This window comes from Sorex araneus, chromosome 6 (assembly GCF_027595985.1).
Source record: "Sorex araneus isolate mSorAra2 chromosome 6, mSorAra2.pri, whole genome shotgun sequence".
Taxonomy (NCBI): domain Eukaryota; kingdom Metazoa; phylum Chordata; class Mammalia; order Eulipotyphla; family Soricidae; genus Sorex; species Sorex araneus.
The window spans coordinates 32,056,447-32,083,693 of NC_073307.1; the positions used below are offsets into that span (position 1 = coordinate 32,056,447).

Here is a 27,247-nt window from a genome sequence, read left to right on the forward strand (position 1 = left end):
CTGTCTTTCTAAAAATGTTAATAACCATCCAAGGCCTTACCACTTCTTATAATCTTATTGGATATGCCTGCTTTTACATCAAGAATTGCTATATTAATGTAAACTCATAACTTGAGGGCCTTAACTTTTATACTCAAAACTATCCTCCTGAGAATTCAACTCAGTGCTTTAATGATTATTTTTCTTATATTTCTTTTGCCTCTTCCCCCTACTCTTCTATCTTCTGCTTCTTCAGACTCTGTGACAAGTTGGTGTTACTTCTTAGTTCCAATGAGTTAATGTGGAAAGATTTTATACTCCTTTTTTGGGAATCTCTTCCCTTTCAGAAATTAATATTTTTGAAACCTTTTTTGGGGGGCAGGGGGTATAACACCCAGCTATGCACGGGGCTTACTCCTGGTTCTGCACTTAGGGATCATTCCTGGTGAGCTCAGGGGACCATATGGGATGCCAAGGATCAAACCTGAAATTAGCCACAAACAAGGCGAGTGCCTTACACACTGTACTGCTCTGGCCTCATTTAAACAAACTTTTGGGGAACTTATTATAGAACTTTTATTTAACATTTTTATAAATAAGATAAACAAGTTGATTTGATATTATATGGAATTTAAATTAAGTGGTATCAAATAATGTCCCACATGAGAGAAACACTGTGAAAAGTATTTATTTTGCCTGTTGATTATATTAAAAGTCAGCTTAAAAGCCATAGAAAATGAAGCATATCACCTTTCTGTATCACTGTATCACTGTCATCCCATGGCTTATATATTTGCTTGAGCGGGTACCAGTAAGATCTCCATTGTGAGACTTGTTGTTACTGTTTTTTGGCATATCAAATACACCACGGTAGCTTACCAGGCTCTGCCTTGCAGGCGGGATACTCTTGGTAGCTTGCTGGGCTCTCTGAGAGGGGCAGAGGAATCAAACCTGGGTAGGCCATGTGCAAGGCAAATGCCCTACCTTCGATGCTATGGGGCTGGAGTGATAGTACAGCGGGTAGGGCATTTGCCTTGCACGCAGCCCACCTGGATTCGAGTCCCAGCATCCCATATCACCTTTAAAGAGTACATATTTTAGGGAAGAAATGAAAAACAAATGGACTCGGTTTCAAACAAAAGTTATAAAATTCTTCTGGTAGACTTGTCTTATAAATGGAAATTTTTTAAAATAGCAAATGAACTTAAAATTCAAGGAAGCTTTATAAAGCAAAGCAAGGTGAATAGTGGCTTGAAGATAGGGTATGTTTATTAACCAATCACTATGTAACATCTATGTAATTACATTTAGATCCTTTATACTTTATTAATCATTATATCTTTTTAGAAAACAGAGTATACAGGAAAAAAAGGAAGAGAATCCAAAAACACAAGTTGAAAATTTTAATGTTCTGGATGAAGCGGAGCAGAGTACTCTGATTTAAAATCAAAACTGAAGAAGTGAAAGGACATTTCATGCCGAAGAGTAAATGTAATAAATCTCTGTAATACTTATTTGAAATACAAATACCTATTCTTGAATGGGAGACTAACACCCAAGGATGGTAGAGATAAGGACCAGGAGGATTGTTCCACAGCTTGGAAGGCAGCCTCACATGTTGGGGGAAAAGGCAGCTCAGATAGAGAAGGAACCACCAAGTAAAGGGTGCTTGGAGGGCCCACTCGGGATGGGAGATGCGTGCTGAAAGTAGATTATAGACTAAACATGATAGTCACTTAATACCTGCATTGCAGACCACAACACCCTAAAGGAGAGAGAAAGTAAAAGGGAATGCGCCTGCCATAGGGTGGGGTAGGTTAAGGAGGGATGGGGTGGGGGTGATGGGAGGGATACTGGGAGCATTGGTGGTGGAGAATGGGCACTGGTGAAGGGATGGGTACTCAATCATTGTATGACTGAAACATAAGCACGAAAATTTGTAAGTCTGTAACTGTACCTCATGGTGATTCATTAAAAAAGAAAAAAATCCCTGTTTTTAAAGGAGACATGCTAAATCTTTTGGTGGTGGAGGGGCACACTGCAGAGGTGCTCAGGGCTTTCTCCTGGCTTCGTGATCAGGGATCCCTCCTGGTGGGGCTCAGTAGGCCACATGGCATTCCAGGGATGGGACCAAGGTCATGCACATGCAAAACAGGTCCTCCCTTCCTCGTGCATGACCATCCACTTATAAGCAAATTTCATAACTTAAGCCAGATTCTCTTTTAAAGGGCCCTGAAAGTTAAATTCCACTAATTCTTCAAGTCACGTATACATGTTAATGCTTGAGATCCAAATAAAGTCAATTATAATTTTGAGAAATCATACCGGGGCAAGGATATAGCTCAAGTGAGAGAGTGTATAGCATGTTTGAGACCCTGAGTTCAGTCCCCAGCATTGAATACTCCCTATCCCCCAACATTTTCAGGTGTAGTCCTGGTGCCCCCCTCTCCCCTGGTCTGAGCATTGCCAGATCTAAATGCTTAACTGGCAGTCCTCAACTCTAAGCCAATATCAGGCTGCCCTATCACCCCTCCAGCTCTGATAAGAATGTCCCCTTTACAAAAAAAAATTTATAACTAAAATAATAATGCAAATCTAGTTGCCTGATAATAAATATTCCTTCTTCTGAGAATACATATGTTACCTGAATATCAAGCTAAGTGGCAACTGATAATTAGTAATATAGTCCTGTGATTAATGACAACTTGGTCAAGGATGAATTGCATATATAGTGGTGATTCCAATGCAGCCTCAGTGTGCTACAGTCTATACTATGTAGCTTTATATTATTATACTTTATGACATTTGCATAATAATGAAATTTTAATGAATTTTTTAGAAGATATATCCTCAAGTGATACATCAATATTTTTTTTGAGACAGCACTACTCTTTTTTTTTTTTTTGTGAAATGTTTTAATGGGTTTTAAAATCACACTTTTTTTGTTGTTGTTACTGCTGATTTCAAATCTTTGTAATAAACAATAGGTGTATGATGCACGGGTGTTTTTATTCTGTGCTCCAAACTTTACAGCAAATATTTGGTATTTTTCATTTTATTTATATATATATATTTTTAATTTATTTATTTTTAATTAGAGAATCACCGTGAGGGTACAGTTACAGATTTATACACTTTTGTGCTTATACTTCCCTCATACAAAGTTTGGGAACCCATCCCTTCACCAGTGCCCATTCTCCACCACCCGTAAACCCAGCGTCCCTCCCACCCTCCCCAATCCCATCTCCCCCCCACCCCACCCTGCCACTGTGGCAAGGCATTCCCTTCTGTTTTCTCTCTCTAATTAGCTGTTGTGGTTTGCAATAAAGGTGTTGAGTGGCCGCTGTGCTCAGTCTCTAGCCCTCATTCAGCCCGCAACTCCCTTCCCCCACATGGCCTTCGACTACAATGTAGTTGGTGATTGCTTCTCTGAGTTGACCTTTCCCCGGAACGTGAGGCCAGCCTCGAAGCCATGGAGTCAACCTCCTGGTACTTATTTCTACAGTTCTTGGGTGTTAGTCTCCCACTCTGTTATTCTATATACCATAGATGAGTGCAATCTTTCTATGTCGAGACAGCACTACTCTTAATTTGTTTTAAATTTTTACAAGTCTTTTTCTAGATTTTATTTTTGTTCTTATTCATTTTTGGGAAGTAGTCAGCATTATTCTACATGCATCCTAACCAGCATACATTAATATTCTAACTAGTACTCTTTAAAGAACTTCCAAAATGGGAAAAGACATAGTTGACTAAAAAGACATGGGGTCCTGGAATTAGCCTAAGTCTTTTGATTTCTCTGGTCTTTGGTTTCTCTTTTCTGTTAAGTGAGGGTTTTGGCTATATCAACAACTACAAAGGAAAGACCAGTAAGTTAAATTGGAAGTGATGGAAAGTGGAGATCATTGCACTTGAGAGGAAGTCATTACTCAACTCTCACCAAAGAACATAATTTAGATGTACAATGATCAGTGTGTCCAAATCTCGCTGTAATAGGAATCTCCTAATTGTTAAATGGTTATATGAATGCAAAATTTCCAACATACAACAGAAGTCAGTACTATAAAAAAAATTGTAGATGCTTAAGTTTGTAGTTTTAGCCTACAAACACTTTAGTTTGTAGGGTAATTTGTAATCTTATTAAGATTTTGTCCAGTTCTGAAATCCTGTATATCATCTGCCTTTCTCACCCATCTAGATCTATGTTAATACACTGGCAACTCTAAGATTGTAAGTATTAACTAGGAGAAGCTATTTATCGGCTATTTTGTCATGGACTTGATCTTGCTTCAGTGTAAAAGATTTATATTGGTTTCCAAACATGATTCCACTGAAGAAGACAGTAGAGCAGATGCCTGGCTTTAGAAATTTAAATAGTCTGTCCTCAATAATATATTATAGCTAATTTTTATTTCCGTAAAATTGATTTAGAATTAGGGCAAAAAAGATCTAAGCAACAACATTTTTGTTTTTGTGAAAGTTTATCCAGTGAGAGGTAGAACCTGTATTTCCATGTCATGTAGACCTAGAATGCAGATAACTTATTAGGACATATGAATGTTTTTGCTCTATCTTGCTCTTTGGTAATTTGGTAAGATTTGGTCAAAAAATTTTTGGGACTCTTCCTTTAGTACACCATATAACCTATTCCATTTCTGAAAGCTTATATTTTCCCCCATCCTAAATATTTAATAAATGTAATAAAATATTACTTAATTTAAGGAAAATAGATCTCTGTAATATATAAAACCTAGTTAGACAAACAGCATTGAAACTTCATTCATGTATATATTAAGTTTGAAAGACATAATTTATAAATAATTCTTCGGTTGTCTTCAGTTATGATTAGAAGATATTTCCCTTAAATTATTAGATTTCTGCCACTTGTGTTGAACTGCTTTTTGTGATATTGACATTTGAAGAGAAATTGAAAGTTACATTGGGAATTTTATACAGTTCCGATTCATTTGATTATTTCTAGGTTATAAATAATCTAAGTATTATAGAAGTATATCAACCTTTCTACTTACTATTAATTTGTTTCTCTGTATTCCTTGAAAATAGATATAATTTAAGGCTTAAGGATAGTTATATAAAAGAGGATACTCTGCCCATCTTCCTATCCAATTCCCCCCTTATTCCCCATTTAAGGATAATTTCTTTAAAAACAAGAATTTTTGCTAAAAAGTAGAATTATACCTGGTAAACAATAATTTGTGAATCTCTAAAGGTGTTTTTTTTTTATTTTTTGCTTTTTGGGTCACACCTAGCAATGCTCAGGGGTTACTCCTGGTTTTGCACTCAGGAATTACTCCTGGCAGTGCTTGGGGGACCATATGGGATGCCGGGGATCGAACCCGGGTCGGCCTTGTGCAAGGCAAACGCCCTACCCGCTGTGCTATTGCTCCGGTCCCTCTAAAGGTATTTTAAGGACACATTTGAAATGACGTGAGCATTCTTGTCCTGTCACCAATCTCTGAACAGTGTATAATTAGATCTGGCATCTCTATATGTCAGCTTTACATACATTATTCCTAATCTGATAGGCACCATATAAAATAGTTATCCCTATGTTACAGCTTAGAAAATTGAGATTTAGGGTAGTAATGGACATTTCTGGAATCTGCATTCAATTCTGTAAGTCTCCAACTTCAAAATCTACTGATTATTTCCAGTGCCTCCCAGTGCTACATAGTAGATAGTTTTCTGGGCCTCAGTTCTCTTATCTGTACAATATAGGACTTGGACTAAATGACCAGTGAGTTCTGTCTGACTTTTAACATCTAGACTGATATTTTATGGCTTTCTGTGGCAGAGAATATGATCTATTCTTAGACAAAACCTCCCATTGATGTTTTCAGATACATCTAATCCTGGCTGAGATTTTCAAACAGGATGTTAACAGATATACTTAATATCAATCTTGTCTTCTGCGGTATTTGGATTCCTTCCAAGTCTTTGTTACTCTAAACAATGGAGAACATTATTTTCTCTGTTCATGTGTTCTCACTTTTTTTTAATAATGCTATTTTCTCTTCCTAATCTGAGTCAGGGGTTAATCCAGATTCTTGTCGTTTTAAAGGCTTTATTTGCACATTTGACTATAATTTAGATTTATTTATTTAAATCCCTAATCATCTAGGGAGCATGTATAAAATCTATAGCTAGAACTTATAAAATGATATCATCTGTTACTAAAACTGAACAACAGTGATATCAGAGGACCACAACAGCTAGTTCAGTTACTGTTTGAATGATTAGAGCTAGTGAAGACAAAATTAAATTTTTTCCATATTACTTATGTATCTGAAATCTACAATTTCAACTGCTTCTGATTATCGTGGGAAAACTTTAGAATTCAGATATTATTTTAAGGCACTTGGGAAATTGAAGCTACAATAAATGTAAGCATTTTATTTAATAATACTTTGTTTTGGGGCCTCACCTGGCTGTCCTCAGGGACTACTCCTGGCTCTGTGCTTAGGGATAACTCCTGACAGTGGTCTGGGAACTAACTGTATGTGTTGAATCTGAGCCAGCAGCATTCAAGTCAAAAGCCTTCGCTGCTGAACTCTCTCTTTCCAGTCCTTAAAAACCTTTCATTTAATTTTAAATTGCTGCATCTACATTTTCCAATTCTGCTACTTCATCCAAAAATGAATCTTTCAGAAGATTGGAATGATATGGTAACAAAATGCCAATAGCAACAATAGCAAAAACAAGTACTTAATTATCTCAGGATGGCCTATATTTTCTTTTAAAAGAATAAAATTTTATAACATTTTACTCAGTAACTTAGAAGCTTTCTCCATGTCTCCTCAAAATAATGGTGTCAAATAATAGTGAAATATTTTTTTTTGCTTTTTTGGGGGGTGACACCCAGCGATGCACAGGGGTTATTCCTAGCTCTGCACTCAGGAATTATCCCTGGTGGTGCTCAGGAGACCATATGGGATGCTGGGAATCGAACCCGGGTCGGCCGCCTGCAAGGCAAACGCCCTACCCGCTGTGCTATCACTCCAGCCCAATAGTGAAATATTATTTTGAAGAAATTATGCTTATAATATTCAATTAATACTCATTTGCAACCAACTTTTGCAATTTCTAATAGCCTAGTGATTTGTTTTTGTAATTTACACCAATCCTTATAGTCACTTGATTTGTTTTATGTTTAGTAATGTATACATCATTATTTTTTGTTTTTGTTTTTTGGGGCCACACCCAGCTGGGCTCAGGGCTTACTACTGGCTCTGTGGTCAGGGATCACTTTTGGTGGGGCATAGGGGACTGTAAACAGTGTCTGAGATCAAACCTGGGTCAGCTGTGTGCAAGGTAAGTGCCTTACCATATTTCTGGTTCTACATAATCATTTATTAGCCTTTAGCTAAGACACTCAGCTAAGAGCCCATATTTGATATTCTGATACTCTCCCAACTGAGCTATTTTGACTCCTTAAAAAGAACAGCATGTTGACAAGTCTGCTTCATACCATGCAATCATATTTGGTTCAGAAGTCAGATACAAGTATTCTCTAGATCAGATGAGATCAGCATGCTCAGAGTGGTATGTCCGTAGATATAAGTATTCTCTAAATGTTACAAGTATCCTCAAAGAGGATATAATGTAGAAGAAATGGGGGGCGGGGTGGAAATTGTTATTTTAGGTGGCAGATGCAGGCAAGAAAATCAGCTCTTTTACTCCTGGCTCTGCACTCAGGAATTACTCCTGGCAGTGCTCGGGAGACCATATGGGATGCTGGAAATTGAACCTGGTTTGGCCGTGTGTAAGGCAAATGCCCTATCCGCTCTGCTATTGCTATAGCCCCAAGAATAAGCTCTTAAAGGAGTTATTGACTATAGTTATGGACCTAAGAACGGAAAATTTTGCTGGGTCTTGAACACCATGAAAGTTTAAAACAGGAAAATAAGGAATTATGACTGGATGTTACAGGGACAATAATGAAAGAATATAATAGTGGATGAAAGATCTTAATAACTTTTATCATTTGGTCCAAAGTTTAATTTACTCGTATATCCAGTTCCTTCTTATACTTTCTCTCACAGTTAAGTCATTTAAAACATCTTTCTAAATCTTATTCCATCTAATCAGTTATGACTTTTAATACAGGCTCTTTGAGGTTAAGGAGTATTTTCCTCAAGTCTTAATGATTTTATTAAATTAATGTTGGACTAAAGCGATAGCATAGCGGGTAGGGCATTTGCCTTGCACGTGGCCAACCCGGGTTCAATTCCTCCGTCCCTCTCGGAGAGCCCAGTAAGTTACTGAGAGTATCCCACCTGCATGGCAGAGCCTTGCAAGCTACCCATGGATTACTCGATATGCCCAAAATAATAACAACAAGTCTCACAATGGAGACGTTACTGGTGCCCGCTCGAACAACAGGACGACAGTGCTACAGATGCAGTGCTAATGTTCTCTCACTTATCTTAACAACTTCCCAAAAATTATGTGTTACCTAAATTTCCTTCAACCCTCCATCTATTTCATCACATTTCATTAATTCAAATTTTAAAAAGATTGAATTAGATTTTAAAATATTGCACATACACCAAAAAGTAATATTATTTGCCTATATAAAGGAATTAAAATTTAATATATGGTACAGTGTAAATAAACTTTGGAAATATTATGTTTACTGAGATGTTATTCACAGAAAGGCAAATATATGATTTTACTTAATGAAAGTTTCTGAAATAAAAAAAATCATAGAGACAAAGTATAATAGAGATTGCTAGGGATTAGAAGGAAGAGTTATTGTTTAAAAAGTACAGACTTTTGGGGGGATAATTAAATTTTGGGGTATTGTTGATAATTATATAACATTATAAATTGTTGGGACTGAGTCATGCAGCTATAAATGGCCAAAATGACAAATATCTTGTGTTTTGTATTACAGTAAGACATTTTATTAAAAAATTAAAATGCTAACAGGGCTAAAGAAAGAGTATTGGGCTTAAGGAATTTGCCATGCACATGGCCAACCTAGGTTTGACCCCCAGTACACCACATATGGTTCCTGAGCACTGCCAGAAATGATCTTTGAGTACAAAACCAGGGGTAATCCCTAAGTACTGTTGGGTATGGTCCTAAAGCAAAAATAACAAAATAAAATTTAAAATATTATTTTAATTCTATTTCTTTGGTCCAAACCACCACTACTTTTCACCTAAACTATAGAAATACTTCCACTGAACCTACCTATTATTATACACATACCCCAGCTTCCTTCTTTATCAGAATATTAGGTTTGTGAATATTAATTACACCACACTGTTTCACTAAGATAGTCTTATGCTTGCTGTTTTCAACTGGATTGTGCTCTTTCTCTGCTTGACTTCTTTTGTAGAGCACATTTCTCTTCAAAAGTTATGTTGAACATTTTTGCTTACATAAAGTGTATTCTCCACTTCTGCAATCTATTATTTTCTATCATAGAGAGGGACTTTTTTCCTTACTGCACTATGCTAGTATGTGACTTCCTTTTTTTACAATTTTTGTTAGTTTAGGTAACAAGACAGATGGTATACCTTTGCCTATGGTGGGAAAAGAAAAAGAATACCATATTTGAGGTAGTATTGGCTTGGAAGGCTAGATAAACAAACAAAAATTCATAATGGTCAGATGAAAATATGTGAATCTGTAGTTAATAGGAGAGAATTGGAAGAAGATACAAATTTAAGAAATATTAAACTACTTATAACTTTTAAGGGTCATCAGTCTCAATAAAACAATTCAGGGGGAAATGGAATATTAAGAATAAAAGGGCCCTTGGTTTAGACATTAAAGATCATCAGAAGTTCTAAAAGGTAGAATGAAATTAATTTGGGGAGAAAATCTTACTAAGGAGGGAGGACTATGTGACTTGGCAAAGATTGAAAATGTAGAAGCTGGAGCAATAGCATAGCAGGTAGGACATTTAGCTTGCAATCGGCCGACTCGGGTTCGATTCCCAGCATCCCATATGGTCCCCTGAGCACCTCCAAGAGTAATTCGTGAGTGCAGAACCAGAACCAGGAATAGCCCCTGTGCATCGCCGGGTGTGACCCAAAAAGAAAAACAAAACAAAACAAAACATTGAAAATGTTAGATGTAAGAAAGAAGAAAAGAATAGTCATTTGTGTTTTGTAAGGCCATGATTTCAAGTAAGAGGAACACAGAAAAGTTTACATTGGATCTGACATCACAAAGATTTGTTGGAAACTTTGACTGGAGTACTGTCATTCAAATACCAACATACAAAAGGATGTGGAGAACAGGTCTGGAGTAGATAAACCACAGATAGGAGCAATGTGAGGGAGTAAAGACAGTCAGAGGGGTTGTTTACCTTAGAATAAGAGTGGGGCAAAGGTACTGAGTGATGAGGAATCAAAGGAAGTTTTTGCAGAAATGTGTTATGTCAACATGATCCTATGCAGCTAGGAATGATCCAGTGAAGAGGAGAATATGATGCAAGGATGAAACAGGGTAATTATGTGACATACCTAGGAAGGTAAGAGCCCTGAGGGCTGGAGCTTTAGTAGGAGGATAGAACCTTGAGAAGGAGGAGGGACACTTTCTCCACTGGTAACAGTGAGCAATAAGGAGAACACAAATGATGATATGAAGCAAGAATTTAGGTCTGAGAGTGGTTGACAGCCTGTATATTCTCAGTGAATTAGGTGAGGTCATTTTCTAGATGTAAGTGTGGAGGAGGTAAGGGAAGTTTAAGAAGAAATATGAGGATGCAGAATAATTGCCTTGGAGAGTAAGAAAACAACACTCTTGAGTGGGTGGATGGGGGAGAATTTGTGGGGTTTTTTGTTTTCTTTCTTTCTTTTTTAGTCTGCACTGAGTTAAATGCTCATCTTATGTTGATAATGCCAACAAAATAAATGAAGCCATGAAGCCACTCAGGCAAGTTCTGTTGTTTTGTTAGCAAGAGTAGAGAACAGAGATAGAAGACTTTGACCAGCTGTTTTGTCAAGTGATGTTAAGTGATTTGTCAAGTGATGAAGAGAGGAAATATGGGAGTGTAAAAGGAAGTTTTAAGAAATAAATCCAGAAAGATATACTGAGGCCAGTTAAATAAAGGTCTGAGTGCCAGGGTATTTCATAGACATTAGAATTTCCTGGGTAATTGAAGAATTTCTATTGATGAAAGTAACATGATCAAAACTACACTTCTGTACAATCAGCCTACATTTATTGTAAAGCAGACAGTTAAAGAAAAAAAAATCACTTGTGATGAACCAAAATAATCATAATCTAACTTAATGAAATGTCTAATGGACTTGAGCCAGATCATTGAAGATACCATACCTATTTCTCTTCTAGAAATTGTCTGAAGGATTTTTAGGTGGCAAAGGTGGGGTGAGGGACTAGGAGTGAGTAATCAGTTAAGGCATCATAAAAAGAAATAACTGATGAAACCTTCCCTCCCGCTTTTGTTTTTGGGCCACATCCAGCTGTGTCAGAGCTAATTCTTTGCTCAGGGATCACTCCTGGTGAGGATCAAGGGGTCATTAGTGGCGTTGGAGATCCAAGCTGGGTCAGGCACATGCAATTTGTGAAGGTCTAGCGCAAAACGTTTAAGTACTGAGTAGAGAAACACTTTGCAGGACATTCCCATTGGTTTCCTATGACTTGAACATTTTAGTTCAGTTTCAATTGTATCCATTTCCTTGGATTTAATCTTTCCAATATAATCTTTATTGTTATCCCTTCCATCCCTTGATACTCAGCACAAAAATAGTGTTTAATAGAAGAAAGAAACCTAGAAATAATAAATTAAAGCTTTCACCAGAATAAAAATATGCAGATGAAATAAAATATTTCTGCAATCATTTCTTTAAAGAAAGCTAAAAATGTGGGGCTGGAGCAATAGTACAGCAGGTAGTGCATTTGCCTTGCATACTGCTGACCCAGTTTAATCCCCAGAACCCATATGTCCCCTGAGCCCACCAGGAATTATCCTTGAGCAAAGAGCAAGGAATAAGACCAGAGCACCACCGAGTATGCCCCCAAACCCTATTTAGAAAAGGAGAAAAGTTTATTTATCACCTTGAATTAACCAAAAGGAAATCTAATGTAACCCAGACAATAACAAGTTGGCACATTGGCACATCCCTTAGTTTTCCTCAAGAATGTTTTAAATGAAACACCAAAATTTTTGTTTTGTGTCGTTGTTTGGGGAGTCACACCCAGATATGCTCAGGGTTTACTCTTTGCTCTGCACTCAGGGATCACTCTTGGCAGTTACTGGGGGACCATAGAGGATGCCAAAGGTAGAACCTACGTCAGCGGCAGGCAAGGTAAACACCTTGCTACTGTACTGTCTCTCTGGCCCCTTGCCTAAACCTTTTCTAAGAATTTATTTCCTTAAGAATTTATTCTGAAATAAATTTTTGGCATCTTGGTATTGCTTTATTGACAAATAAATTAAAGAACTTTGTTTTGTTTGCCAATATTTCTATAAACACAGCTTTCTCTAGAACCCACAGCTTCTGCTGAGTAAATATCTTCCCTTTGACTTGAGATCAAAAGCAACCACAAAAGATGGACATCTTTTTAAAAATTTAGTTATTGACTCTTGGGATTCATACAGAAAAATTATGGCTGTAATAAAGAAAAAAAATTAGCTGCTTTCATCTGAAAGTGATTATAAAATTTAGATGGATCACAGGTGGTATAGTTCTAATGTTTATTTTTTAATATATTTAATAAAATAAATAGTGCATTAATTCTCACTTTTAATGTAGTTAGTCCTATATTTCCCTTAATGTCTCCTGATATTGTCATGGATTTGTGGTGTTGATTACTTGCTGCTAACCTTTGTTTCTAATACCTGTGGATGATTAATTAGCTAAGATAGGCATTAAAGTCAGTTATATAAACATGACATTTTCACTGTTTATGCAGTCCTGTTTGAACTAGTAAGTAGGGTGACAACATATATTGAAAAATATTGATTTCAAATATGTTTGGGTCTGAGAGTAAATGTATTTAATGTTAGAACCAGTGAGATGGTGTTCTGATCTATAGTTCTAATAGTGTGATCTCTTATAAATAAATGCAATATTAAAACTTTAAAATAAAAAGAATACTTTAAGTGACCTCTCAATTAAAATTTCAGCCAGTAGTTTTAAAATACTAGATAAAAATATGTGAATTAATTAGCATTTATTAATTTAAAATGAGGTTGAAGTGTCTGGTTGTAATATACCTTACAAAATTAAAATCTTGAAAATTAACTATCTTCTGTCAAAAGTTTAACTTACCAACTAGGATAAAACCAGAGACTTGGCACTTATCTAATATTGAAAAGATGTTCAATTTAAAAACCATTGAAATTATTTCTTTGATCACTGGGATAGAAAGATTGGGACAGACTGTCAAATAAGTTGACATAGTTTGGGTCAACTTAAAGGATGAGATTTTACTTGAAGTAAGAATGCTATTAAATATGGCTAAGTATGAAAACATTTATGGTATCATATTCTCTTATAAGTTAAAAAGTATTTCAAAAATTAAAGGAATGCTGGGATTTTATAGAACTAAGTTTTAACCTTAACCTGAGTCTTGTGCTTGCTCTGCCTATGAGGATTCCTGAGAATTCTTATTTTCCTCCATTCATGAAGCATACATGTATCTCTCCACCATTTCTCTTCCATCTTTTTATTTCCTTGTCCACAGAAGAAATTCACTTTTGAGAATTACAGTTAATCAGTTTATCACAATGCAAGTTCAGCTTGTCTCTGAGTAATGGTTCTCTCCTTTGTTTCCTCTATTTTTTGTTTTTGTTTGTGAGCCACACCTAGCTATGCTCAGGAATCACTCCTCGTTAGGCAAAGATTACTCCTGGAAGTGTTCAAGGGACAAAATGTGTTGCTGGGATTCAAACCCTGAACTGCTTTGTACAAGGCAATAACCTTATTTAACTGGCCTCAATATATCTTTCTGGATTTATTTCTTCAAACTTCCTTTCACACTCCTATATTGCCACTCTTCATCACTTGACAAATCACTTAACATCACTTGACAAAACAGCTGGTGAAAGTCTTCTATCTCTATTCTCTACTCTTGCTTACAAAACAGAACTTGCCCAAGTGGCTTCATTTTGTTGTTGTTATTGTTGGCATTGTCAACATGAGATGAGCATTTAACTCAGTGCAGCCAAAAAAAAAAAAGAGACAGAAAGAAAACAAAATCCCCCACAAATTCTCCCCCATCCACCCACTCAAGAGTGTTGTTTTCTTACTCTCCAAGGCAACTATTCTGCATTCTCATATTGTACTGTCTCTGACCAATAATTCTATTAAAAGGCTTCAACCATTTTTTAACTAACAGTAACAACAGAATAATAAAAGAAATTGGAAAAAAACTTCTTGTGAGAATAAATTCCCTTTCTAGTTCAAGAGGAATGCTGACAGGAATGGGTGGCCTATGAGTCTATGCCATTTTTGGGAACAGCCCAGATTGAGTGGATGACTTGGTGGAGCACTACCTCCAAGTGTTTTGGAAAACTTGGGGCTAGAGAAGTAGTCCTGGGAGTAAGTTGCTTGCCTTGTGTATCATTGACCTGGGCTAGAATCTCCAGTCCCATATAAGGTTTTCTGAGTGACTTTCTCTGTCAATTTCTGGGGTTAATGAAAGCTATTTTGTTGCTCTTATAGGTACTGATGACTATAGCAGCTGAGTTAATACATTTCTCCTGGAGCCAAGTACATAGTAAGATGATCATTCCTCTTACATTTGCACCTCATTGCTTTTTTTTTTTTTTTGGTTATATGTTCTTCATCAAATATCAAACTGGCGTTATTTGAGGAATTTAGAAGCATAGTAGGTTTTGCCCAAGACAATGTGTGTTTTGTTGCTATTGTTTCGGGGCCACATATGCAGTGCTGAGGATCTACTCCTCGCTCTGTTTTGGGGAGCTGCTCTTGGCAGTACTTGGGAACAAAGTGTGGTCTCTAGGGATGGTGCCCAGATCAAACTGGAATCTAGACTTTCCACATACAGAGCATGCAATGTATCTTTAAAAGCAAAACAAATATTCTTCTACAGTAGCACAACTGCATATAGAGACATATAAATAAACATGCATAAGAGTATGAGTCAGACACTATCCCACTGACAAGAAAACCCATTTGTCTAGCAAAATCTTGGTCTATGTATCACCTTAAATTGTGATTTGTTGAAATCAAGCTCTTCCTCCACCCTCAAGATCCCAAGGTACCCACTCTTTCCTCCACGTCTACTCATGTGACCATCTAGCTATCCTCCAGTTTAACCTATGAAGGGCAAAAGTGAAGTCATTCAATAAAATAATGTCAAAGTGTTTAGGGAATACAGACAATATTAATTAACTTTTTCAACTTTGACAACAAGAGGTTTGTATTAGGATAGTCGCATGAGTATTGACAACTGGCTGACAATTATTTACAACTCCAAATTCTCCCTTCATCTCAGGTTAAAACATGCACGTCCTTCTGCCACTGTGTGAAAAATGTTTGCTCAATACTGCTCTGTCAATTTCCTGGAAGGAAGTATCTTCCTTCTCATCTCTTGTCTGGTTTATTTAACAACATTCCCAAGGTGCACACGCTCTGTTAGTGATCAGTCCAGTCTTCAGGTCTAAGTAGGGAACCTGGGAAATCAATCAAATTCTGGTTCCCCTGTGCCTTGTCTGACATTTAGCTGATGCTTGCCCTTTCATTTAACCTCTCTGGATACATGAGTCTGGAGAGTTAAAAAAAAATCAGTCCTAAGGGATGGACAGAAGGAAGGGAACACCATTTCCTGATAATAATATAATTCCAAAATTAGTTTTACAAACAAAGGAGGGAGGGGACCTTGACATCACTGAATTCCCACAGCTGGTGCAGCAAGAAAATGCTGGACCCTAACCAGAAATTTGAGAATAGATCTTTTTATCCTTTGTTAACTGTAAAATAAATATATTTCCAGACCTTTATCAGACAAAAATACTAACCCAAAATATAGTTTAAAATGGTAGGGCAAGAAGAGAAATTGTACTTTTCTGACAAGATAAAATTTCTTTCCAGTGGAATAACATCTTTTCCAGTTCATATGGTTTAACTAAAATTAATAAATGGGGACACTGAAAAGTACTTTCTGTTTTTTCTCTATGAAGTTTTCCCATCTTTATGATCTGATGAAAATAACTCAGATGTGATGCATGATAATACTCCACTCATTGACTTGGTCATACTGACTTATTGATATGATGGTAAGAATATGATACAAGTAGGGCCAATCACTTTCCTTCAGGTTTATAGATTTAGTGAGAAAAGTTAGGGTATAAATAGTTGGGTGCAAATAATTTTGGGGTATAAATGGTTGTTTCATGGCAAGTATTAAAATCTAAAACTAGTAATTTGGTAAAAAAAATATTGGAATATAAAGTAAGTATGTAAACTCTCACTATTGAAGAAAAGCTTAACAAACACATCTTATGAGCAGCTTTAGGAATAGAGATATGAAAACATTACAATTTCTTCAGGGGGCATCATCAACATACAGAATGAATCAAGTTTAGTCTTTTTTACTTTCCTTTACTCAATTTTGTTCAAGACTCGTAAAAAAGAGCAAGACTTATTAGCTCACTTAGTCAGAAGCCTTTCTGTGAATTTCCCTGGTTGTCAAGGGGGAAAGGATGCCATGATGGATAGTCCTAAGGACACAGAAAATTGGAGAGAACATATTTCCTCAAGGGAAAATTATGCACCTGTTACCTAGAAAGAAAGGAAGCACTTCTGAGGAGACAGAATCGATGTTCACTATATACTGCTAAGCAAAGACAGCAGAAGAATCTTCCCTGATCTGGGCCAGCAAAAGCCCAGATAGAGCCAATAGCAGAAAGCAGACAAGTGAATTGTCCAAGAAATCTTGTGGCTCAGGGCTTGGGGCCAGGTTCAAGAGAAAATATCTCTCTTTTGCTTAAATTAGTTTCATTTTGATTTCTGTCATTTGCAGCCAACAAAGTCTTGCTTCATACCCAGATCCATACAGAGTTTTTCCATGTGTGATCATTAGGCCTGAATATCTTTAGAGTGTCGTTTGTCTGCCTCCTTCTAGTGCCAGAAATGAGACCCAGGGCCTCGTGCATGCAGGGCACGGACTCTTGTACTGAGTCATACTCTTGGTTGTAAGAATGTCTTTTTTAAAAGTTAAAGCCCTCTAATTATACATAGTGACTAATATTTCTTAGATTCTGCTTGTTTGGGGACCACACAAGGCAGTTCTTAGGGGTCACTTCTAGCAGGGGCCTCTATGGAATAGCAGGGGTCGAAACTGGATCACCTGTGTATAAGGCTGGCACCCTACTCACTATACTGTCTCTTCAGCCTCGAGGAATAATACTTTCTGTCAAAATCCTGGTGGTTGAAACAGTGAAATGTTAGGTTTTCTTGGCTACTTTGTTAAAAAATTCCTGGTCGGCTAGTAATTATCTCTGTGTAGTAGTGAAAGAAGGTTGCGTGTTGAACTTTTGTCAAAGTATTGGTAGTCTGGGAAATAGCAGCCTTTTAAAGAGTTGCACTGAGAGAAAATAGAAGAGGAGAGGATGGCATTGTTCTGAAAACCTGGATACAAATAGACAAATATTTAATGTTGCCCTTCCTCCAATAAATATTAACATGTCCCTCTCTAAGTGTTTAAAATTCTACCAAATTAGGATTTTTATCTGGGCCCCAAACAAGCTTTTTAAAAGTATATTTGGCAGTGTACTAGTTATTTGGCAGTGTTCTAGTTATTGTGGGCTGGAGCAATAGTACAGCAGGTAGGGTGTTTGCCTTGCATGCAGCCGATCCGGGTTCGATTCCTCCGCCCCTCTCGGAAAGCCCGGCAAGCTACCAAGAGTATCTCACCTGCACCGCAGAGCCTGGTAAACTACCCATGGCATATTTGATATGCCAAAAACAGTAGCAACAAGTCTCACAATGGAGATGTTACTGGTGCCCACTCTAGTAAATCGATGAGCAACGGGATGACAGTGATGACAGTGACTAGTTAATGTATATTAGGGTAATTCAGTAGCTTTTAAAGAAAATGAGATCAAATTTACTTAACATAAAGTCCCCATGCTAACCACTGTAAAGTTAAATGATTTTACTATATTTATACTGTTATAAAACCACTGTTACTTTCTAATTCTAAAACACTTTCAGTGTCAATTTTGTTATTCTTACTTGTGATTAGGGTCCTGATACTGACCAATTTTACTGAAGAGATGGAGCTGAGTGCCTAGAGTTAGACTGCATGGTAAAAGACACTCTTAATTTTCATTAGAGTTGATTCATGTTATCCCTGGGATTTTAGAAAAGAGGATGCTGCTCCTGATTTTCTTAATAATCAAGGACAGGGTGAGAGCAATAGTGTAGCAGATAGGGCAATTCCCTTGAACATGTTTCACCCAGATTTGATTCCCATTACCACATATGGTTCCTGAGCCCACAAGGAGTGCATCCCTGAGCACAGAGCCAGGAGTAAATCCTGAGCATTGCTGGGTGTGGCCCAACCTCTCCCGACACCTTCTCCCCCCCAAAAAAATAATCAAGTACAGTAATAGTCTAATTCTTAGAATAGACTGATTCTTATTACAGGTATACCCCATTTTACTGTTTTTAAATTTACTGCACTTCACAAAGATTGCATTTTTCACAAATTGAAGGTTTCTGGCAATCCTGTGTCAAGCAAACCTTATGATGCCATTTTTCCAACAGCATGTGGTTGTAGTGTAAGAGTTGTAGCTTCAGCCTACAAGCTTCAAATAGTTTCAAACTTTTATTATTATATTTTTATGATGATCTGTGATAAGTATCTTTTAATATTAGCATTGTACTTGTTCGGGGATGCCACAAACCATGCCCTAAAAAATGACAGACTTAAGTGATGAATTTGCCCATGTAAGATAGTGAACTTAATTGACAAATGTATCTGTGTTCTGACTGTGTAAACAGCCAGTCATTCTCTAATCTCTCTGCCTTTTCTTGGACCTCCTGATTCCCTGAGACAACAATCTTGGTATTAGGCAAACTGTATTCCTACAATGGCCTCTAAATGGCCTCTCACTTTAAAGTAAAAAGGTTTGCAGCATTTCCCATATTGCAATGGTCTGGAACAGAGTATATCTTAAGGTGTGACTGTTATGGGATAGATCTTATATTTATGGGGGAAAGTATTAGGATCACACCTGGTTGTTTCAAAAGCTACTATTGACTTCCATACTTAGCAGTGAACCCTGGTGGTGCTCAGGGAACCATATGTCATACCAGAGATAGATCCAGAGTTGGCTGAGGTAGACAATGTCTTATTTCCTGTTCTAGTTCTCCAATTCAAATTGTATAGTGTTTTAAATGCATTATTGAAAGTCACTGAAATGTCAACCCTATGACAAGCCTTTCTTAAAAGGTGTAGGTGGGAGTGATCCCTGAGTACAAAGCCAGGAGTAAGCCCTGTGAGACCTCTCCCCGCCCCCAGGGACCCAGTCAAAAACCTCATGCTCAGGCCAAGCCTCAAGCAGTGAATCCCCAGAAAACCCTGGTTTGTGGAACTTTGTGATTGAGAACTCTGGGTTCAACAGGACCGGAAATGGAGATCCTCTGCCTGTACCCCCTATCTCCGGCAACTCAGCAATCCATAACCCACCTCTGGCTGGTGCCAGATAATTTTGTTATCAGCCACCATCCCGATCGAATGTCCTACTCTTTTGGAAGGGAGCATAACATGACACTCGCCATGACCATACTGCCAGACCCGCGCCAGGCTATTTCACTTGGAGCACCCCAGAGGAGGGCAGGGATGCACAGGGATTACTCCTGGCTCTACACTCAGGAATTACTCCTGGCGGTGCTGGGGGACCATGTGGGATGCTGGGAATCGAACCCGGGTCAGCCGCGTGCAAGGCAAACAGCCTACCCACTGTGCTATCACTCCAGCCCCCAATAATTTCCATTCTGGAAAGCAAGTTGATGGTATTCAAAACGTGAAAGCAGAAATATCATGTAATAGTCCAGCTATTCCTCTTCTTATCAGCTATTTCACTTCTGGGTATTTAACTGAAGAAAATAAAAGCACTAATATGAAAAGGTAAAAAAATATAAAAAATAAAATAAAAGGTGTAGGTGATGTTATTCAGACATTGAATCCTGGATAAAATGAGGCATAAAATGAGGCCTCCATAACCATGTCACCAGACTCCGCACCAGGAGTACCCCAAAGGGGGGCAGGTGAGAGCCCTTCTCACGCCAAGGGACCCAGCCCCGGCAGCCGACCTCCACTACCCAACTGCTGCCATGCTCCAGGTTGCTTTCCACACGCTCAGGCTGAGCCTCACTTATGAGTGAACATATTCCTGGACTGCATGGCCGCTTTGTATCATCGTAAAGGGAAAATATATATATATATATATATATATATATATTATATATATGCCTCTCAGAGAGCCTGGCAAGCTACTAAGAGTATCCCACCCGCATGGAGGAGCCTGGCAAGCTCCCCGTGGCGTATTCAATATGCCAAATACAGTAACAATAACAGTCTCATTCCTCTGACCCTGAAAAGAGCCTCCAATAATTGGGAAAAATGTGTAAGGAGAGGCTGCTAAAATCTCAGGCTGGGACAAATGGAGACGTTACTGGCACCTGCTCGAGTAAATCGATGAACAATGGGATGACAGTGACATAGTGATCCCTAATAGTCTGGTCAAAGATAGATGCTTTCAGAATAGCGAATAAGTAATATTAAAGAACCAACAACAAGAATCAATGGATAAAGTCCTCTTGCCAAGTAATTTTGTATACATAAATCAAAGGAAGCAAAGATTGTTTTGAGTTTTAACTTAAGGTTTCTGGATACTGAAGATTACTAAAATGTGACCTCAAACTTTGAAGAGGTCCGTTAGGCATTTCACTGAATCCTGTTAGTAAATAAAATCACAAGCACTTCAGGTGCAGGCTGTGGAAATGACAAGGAATTCGCCTTGGGCTGTGATTATTTGCACAAAGTAAAATCAACAAACAACACTCAGGCTGTAAGCAAGCTTCCTGCTGTGCTAGTTTTATAATAAAGGGATTCTCTTTTTAGTTGAATTTTCCATTCACTTAAATAATTTATTTCCTTGGAGGTAATTTCAGCATATAGCCAATGAAGCTGTTTAGTGTGTTTGTGTAAATTTAAAGAGTTGGTACTCAGTATTTGTCAATTTGAATATACTTTTAAAATTTCTAATATTTTGGAACAGTCTTCTAATCAGAAGAACTTTTTACTTGGAAGCATATATAGCACTGTAGTACTGTCGTCCCATTGTTCATCGATTAGCTCCAGCGGGCACCAGTAACGTTTCCATTGTGAGACTTGTTGTTACTGTTTTTGGCATATCGAATGGGTAATTTGCCAGCCTCTGCCAGGAAGTCTATATATATGCATATATAAAAATTTATTATATATGGTATGTACTTTTATATATGTTTATTTGGAGGTATTAAGTGAAAGTATTAGATTTTTGGAGGAAGAATCCTGAAGGTCCTTTGTTCACCAGGAAAAATATGCATCTCAATTGGTTACCAGGTGAGACTATACTGGATATGTCAGTTTGGTTTCTCACTCTTTCTTTACACAGTCACGGGCTAAATATTCCTTACTTTTAAATTTTTTAAATTTGAGCCAGATTCAGTAGTACTGGGGGCGACTACTCCCCATTCCGTGTTTGGGGGTTACTGTTAGCGGTGCGCAGGGGATCCATGTAGGGCTGGGAGTGGAACTCAGGCCTCCTGCATTCAAATAATGTTATGCATGCACTCAGCTAACTGAACTCTTTGGCTATCTTTTACCAAAATGGATTTTTCCCCAGCCCAGCTCTATAGTTCTGGTAGGTTCTAAGTGTCAGAACATTCTCATCTCTACCACCCCCAAACCCCCACCCCATTTTTTTTCTACACTGTTATTCAGTGGTAAGCACATAATCAAAACTGTTCGATCTAGTTTCTTTATCCTTGAATGCAAAGATTGATTGCTGTTCCCCTGATGTACACCCAGCACAACCCATGACAGTTTTTGTGTGTGATTTTTCTCACAGGCTGGTGGGGAAATGCATATTTCACTCTAGAGAGACAAGCAACAACCCTGAGAGCTGCTGATGGTCCTATTTCCAGTCTCTCCTGGCGTCCTGATTGAGAACATGAAGTCTTAATAAAGAAGCAGAGATGAGTGACACAGTGCCAGTGATGATATCTCAGACCCTTAATCCACTGGATTCTAAGACTAATGGCATGCCCTTTACATATGTGCCAACAAATTAGCCTTTCTCCTTAAGCAATTATGAATTAGCATCTGTCATTATCAAAAAGATCTCTGAGAACTGAAAGCAAGTATTTTGTTAAAGGACACACAGGCTACACAAATACTAGTGGAGGGATGGTGTTCTGTTTGAAAAATGTGCTGGATACCTAACTATTTTCACTTAAATGGGAGGTATCCTTGTATTTTAAAGTTAATAACATCTTTTAAGACTTTACTTTCAAGTAAATTGAGAGGAAGGGCAAGGTGACCAGTTTCTGGAAATGAGTTTATATTACTTGGGCCACAATGGCCTTGCCAATCTCGCAGGCTAGTTAATTCTGCGTTAGGCTATATGGGACTTATGTGAGTGCAAGTTTGTGCAAATATTTGATCTAGGATTATGTTAGAATTATATGTTAGTCCACTGACTCAGTTTCTCTACTGAATAAAAGAAGTAACATGTGGGTTCAAATGGAGTCAAATCAGCTATAATAGACTTTGTTTTATCATCTGGTTTTATTAAAGTTTAAATGTGTTCATTGTACATTATTTTTTTTTTGTATTTTTGAGGGAGAGATAAAGTGAGGGGAGAAAATGTGGAGAGACAGACAAAGAGACAGAGAGAGAGAGAGTGTGAGCGAGCGTGCCTGCATGCGTGAGAGAGAGAGAGAGAGAGATAGATAGAGAGAGAGAGAGAAAATGTGCCAAGAAGGAAAAATGAAATTGAGATTTAAAGCTTTCTACTCTCCCTCAGTCTATGAGAGTCCTGGTATCTCAATACTGTTTTAATTTTAACATATTAAAAATAAAAACCAGTAATATAAATTTTAAAAAACAGTGGTGCCAGATTTAGTATTTGGCTTGCATGTGACCCAACTTTGATTCCAGGCACCCTATATAGTCTTCAAATCTCCATCAGGAGTGATTAAGTTCAGAGCCAGAAGTAAGCCATTAGCACTACCGAAACAAAACAAAAAAAAAGGAAAAATACTTTTTCTATCAAAATCTAGAGTAATAAGAATGTGATATCTTACAATATTATCCTTTTTTGAAAGGTCTTTTTTTTTGCAAAAGACCTCTTTTGACTGTTTTTTTTTTTAATTCTTTTATTAATTCACCATGTGGAAAGTTACAAAGCGTTCAGGTTAAAGTCTCAGTTATACAATGCTCAAACACCCATCCCTTCACCAGCGCACCTATTCCACCACCAAGAATCACGAACTTTTGACTGTTTTTAAAATAGTCAAGACCTGGGGCTGGAGAGATAGCACAGCGGGTAGGGCGTTTGCCTTGCACGAGGCCGACCCGGGTTCAAATCCCAGCATCCCATATGGTCCCCTGAGCACGGCCAGGGGTAATTCCTGAGTGCAGAGCCAGGAGTAACCCCTGTGTATCGCCAGGTATGACCCAAAAAGCAAAAAAAAAAAAAAAAATAGTCAAGACCTGTAAGCTTTTCTCAGATGAGCTGGAAATCTTTCTCTAATAGAAAATGTGCAAGTTATTAGCTCTTTATTATGCACACAAGCAATGTGAAGCCTTGCTGTGATCACTTCAAATAAATATCTTTAGAAGGATAATATTTGCTGATGAATTTTAATTTTGGTGGGAGCTCCCAAACAGTGCTCAGAGGCCCCACGGGCCATTCCCCATGGTACTCAGCCAACCTACTGAGTATTTCAATGCTGAACCCTGAGGATGTAGATTTGCTCCGACCATGCAGTGCTGGGGACCACCAGGACCCCATTCTTCAATGCTGGAGGGGAGGGGCATGTATGGTACAGGTCAAACCAAGATCCCGACCCCTGTGCTATTTCCCACCTGAATTCTGGTTTTTAGGTTTCATAGAGGTGGAAGAAAGTGTATAAACCATCTCTTTGTTGGTCTGTTTAAGGATTAAAAGAAGTCAGCCAATTCCTAGAGTTAACTGTTTAACACACCACTTTCAATCTGGGCAAGCACATGGAAGTGAAAAAATTAAAACCAAACTCACATTCAGAATTGTACCATGTAGTCAGGATTTTGGATGTGGCTCACTTTCTGACACCGTCATGGTGCCTACTTTTTCCTCCATTTAATTCTACTTTCCTTCCCCCTATATTCCCACACCTCCTTCGCGAATTTACTTGTGGTAAAAGAAACTAGAGTCAGAAAAATGTCATATTTCCTGGCTTTCCAAGATTGCTACACATAGAAGACATTTGTCCCAAGGAACCCCAGAGGCCCACTGGGGAGGTTGATGTTTGATATTGCTGATATATAGGCAAAATGAAGTGACCTACCTGTGTCAGCGCTGCAGCAGCACCCGGGGTGAGATAAGTCACTGCCAAGAGTTGGCACCATCGCATTCCTAATCTGAGGCGAGGCGATCAACGTCTCTAACTCTGTGCTTAATCTTTGATCCACAAATGTACTTACCTTAGAAATTATTTGAACAATTGGCTACATGTATGCTTAACAAAAACACTGTATTAATGGTAATGATACTGGATTGTTAAAAATACTACACTGTTGCTAATAGTGATAATCTGAACTTGGGTTTCTGTTTTTAGTTTTGGTTTAGTGTGTGTGTGTGTGTGTGTGTGTGTGTTAGGGGTATTTCTTTTAGTCTCAGCTGGAGATTATTGAAAAATCCAAATCAAAGTGACTGTTAATTGTTTTTCTAAACCTCCCAGATTTTAGCCCCAAGCAGCCTTCCCTGCTTGTTTCTGGCTTTCTGATCTGTTATAAAACTGATTTCTGTTTTACTGTCTGCAGGCCTGTTCAGCTGACAAGTCTGTCTACACATTTGGACAATTTCTTGTCCTCGACCAATTTTTTTCTCACTCCAGAGCCCCACCCGTCACAGTTTTTCTCTTCAAAGGCCCTGGCTTTCCCCTCGTTTCCCAGCAGATACAAGAACCCTCTATTCCATCTCGTTAGCTTCTTAGTTTTCCAAACTTCCACTAAGTCTCAACCAATCTCTGCCTCTGTCGTGATAAATGCAAGTCCAGCCTGGAGTGAGTAGTTGGTATGCCATCCCTGATGATGTTGAGTGGTGACCTGGCCAGGCCAGCGTGCAGCTGGGCCACTACGCTGCCAGGCACCATGGCCTTGCTTCTTGTTTTGTTGTTAATAAAACCATATATATTGCCCGAAACAGAGAGGGCCTGTGTGCAAGTGTCACATGGTAATACTGACCTCTAGGGGCTAGCATTGCAGAGAGATTGTCTATCTTCTGATTAAGTTCCAGAATTTTCAAAGCAGCCTCCTGTTTTTCTGTCAAGGATTCACTGTGGCGTTTTTTCATCAGCTTATACTTCAGTTTCTTAAAAAAAAATAAAGAAAGAGAGAAAGATAGAAAGAGAAAAAAAAAGTTTCCATTACTGGAGCCAGATACACAAAGGAGTAAAAACAACTTATCGGTGTCTGAACAAACATGGCCTTCGAAACCCAGTTTAGATGAAATACTCTTTATCTAGTCTAAATACTGTCTAAATACAGTGAAACAGTACAACCTAGTAGACCATTTGAAACCAACAAGAAAAAGGCCCAGTCTCCCTGTCATAGTTTCTTTTACCTTCTTTTGGAGTTTTTAATCTGAATCTAAACTCTGTGAATTACTTGCTTTTAATAGAAGTAAAGAACTCTGTTACCAGTTTGCATTTTACCACTGAGGTACTAACATTTAGAAGTACCTGATTTGACAGGAGAAGGTGCTTATCCCACATATAACCAACCCTGTTCAATTTCTAGCACAACATATAGTCCCTGAGCACTGCCAGGAGTCACTACTGATCACAGAGCCAGGAGCAGCCCCTGAGAACTACCCAGTATAGCCCACCTCACTACCCACCCCCCAAAATCAGGATGAAAAGAAATATTATGTAAAGATTTTTATTTTGAAAGAATAAAAGTTCTCTTTAATAAGTGTAAACAAGAAAAAAATAGAAGTCATAGAATTAAGAAAAAAAATTTAGAACATAGAAGTTACACATTTGATGATAAAGATTTTTTTAATTCTATTAGAATTCTCTGCTCAGATCTTTAAATTTCAACCAAATTCAAAGTTTTCTTGAAAATTATAAATTATTTAAATTCAAAAGAAAAAAGCACATTTTAAAACATAAGTTACCAAGAGACAACCTAATAATAATTACAGCAGAAACTGAGTTATGGAGAAGTTGTTTCTGGTAAAGGATTCTGAAATCAAAAGATTTATAAGGACAATCCTTCAATCTTGGGGGAGACAGATCATTTCTGTGTTGTAAAATAATTTGCATAATGAATAGAATAAAATGTCCCTCTCATTCACTTTCTAGAGCTAATGAAATTCCTATGTTGAAATTTGGAAGATGATCCAAAAGATCAATCTCACTTGGAGAATGCCCCTTTTATGGATTTCAATATGTGTTGCATTGGTACTTTTGTGTAGTTGCCTCCTTTCTGAATAAGCATGCTGCTTTGTCAAGATTTTGTGGGTAGGAGACACAGAAAATTAACTACTAATGTTTCTTATCACATATAAATATCAGGACAGAGAAATAAATGGTTTTCATTCACCTGGGAAGTGCTATTTTCTGGTACTTGAAAGGGACCACACTATGGCAGTAGAGAATTATTCCCCTGAACCATCCTCTCCTTTTTTTTTTTAAGAGTAAAATAATTTTATCAAAGATGGGATAAGATAGATGCATCTTAAAGTAAGTTTGTTTACTAGACCCAAAGCAGAAAGATCAGTTCACTCAAGTTTTTAGTGGATTATATATGGCTAAAGGAGACCAAATTATTTGCAGGAGAGTGGTAGGGACAGGGAGATAGTTTAAATGGTAGGGTATAAGTCTGGCATGCACTAGGCTTTGTGTGAGCTAAGTAAATTTGCCAAGTGGCTCTGGGCTTCCCACTACCACAGAGAATGAAGTTTTGTTTTTTTTTTGGTTTTTTTTTTAAGAGAGGGTGTGCCAGAGAGACAGAGTATATCAAGTAGGTTAGT

At 37.8% G+C, this 27,247-nt stretch overlaps 1 protein-coding gene across 1 annotated transcript in view; it reads right to left on the bottom strand.

Moving 5' to 3' along the window:
• The window catches only part of CCDC192 (coiled-coil domain containing 192), a 134,904-nt gene that overhangs the window by 50,388 nt on the left and 57,269 nt on the right, over nt 1–27,247 (bottom strand). The window contains 1 exon segment of the mRNA XM_055142038.1: nt 25,456–25,582. Coding sequence (XP_054998013.1) covers nt 25,456–25,582 — 127 coding nt within the window.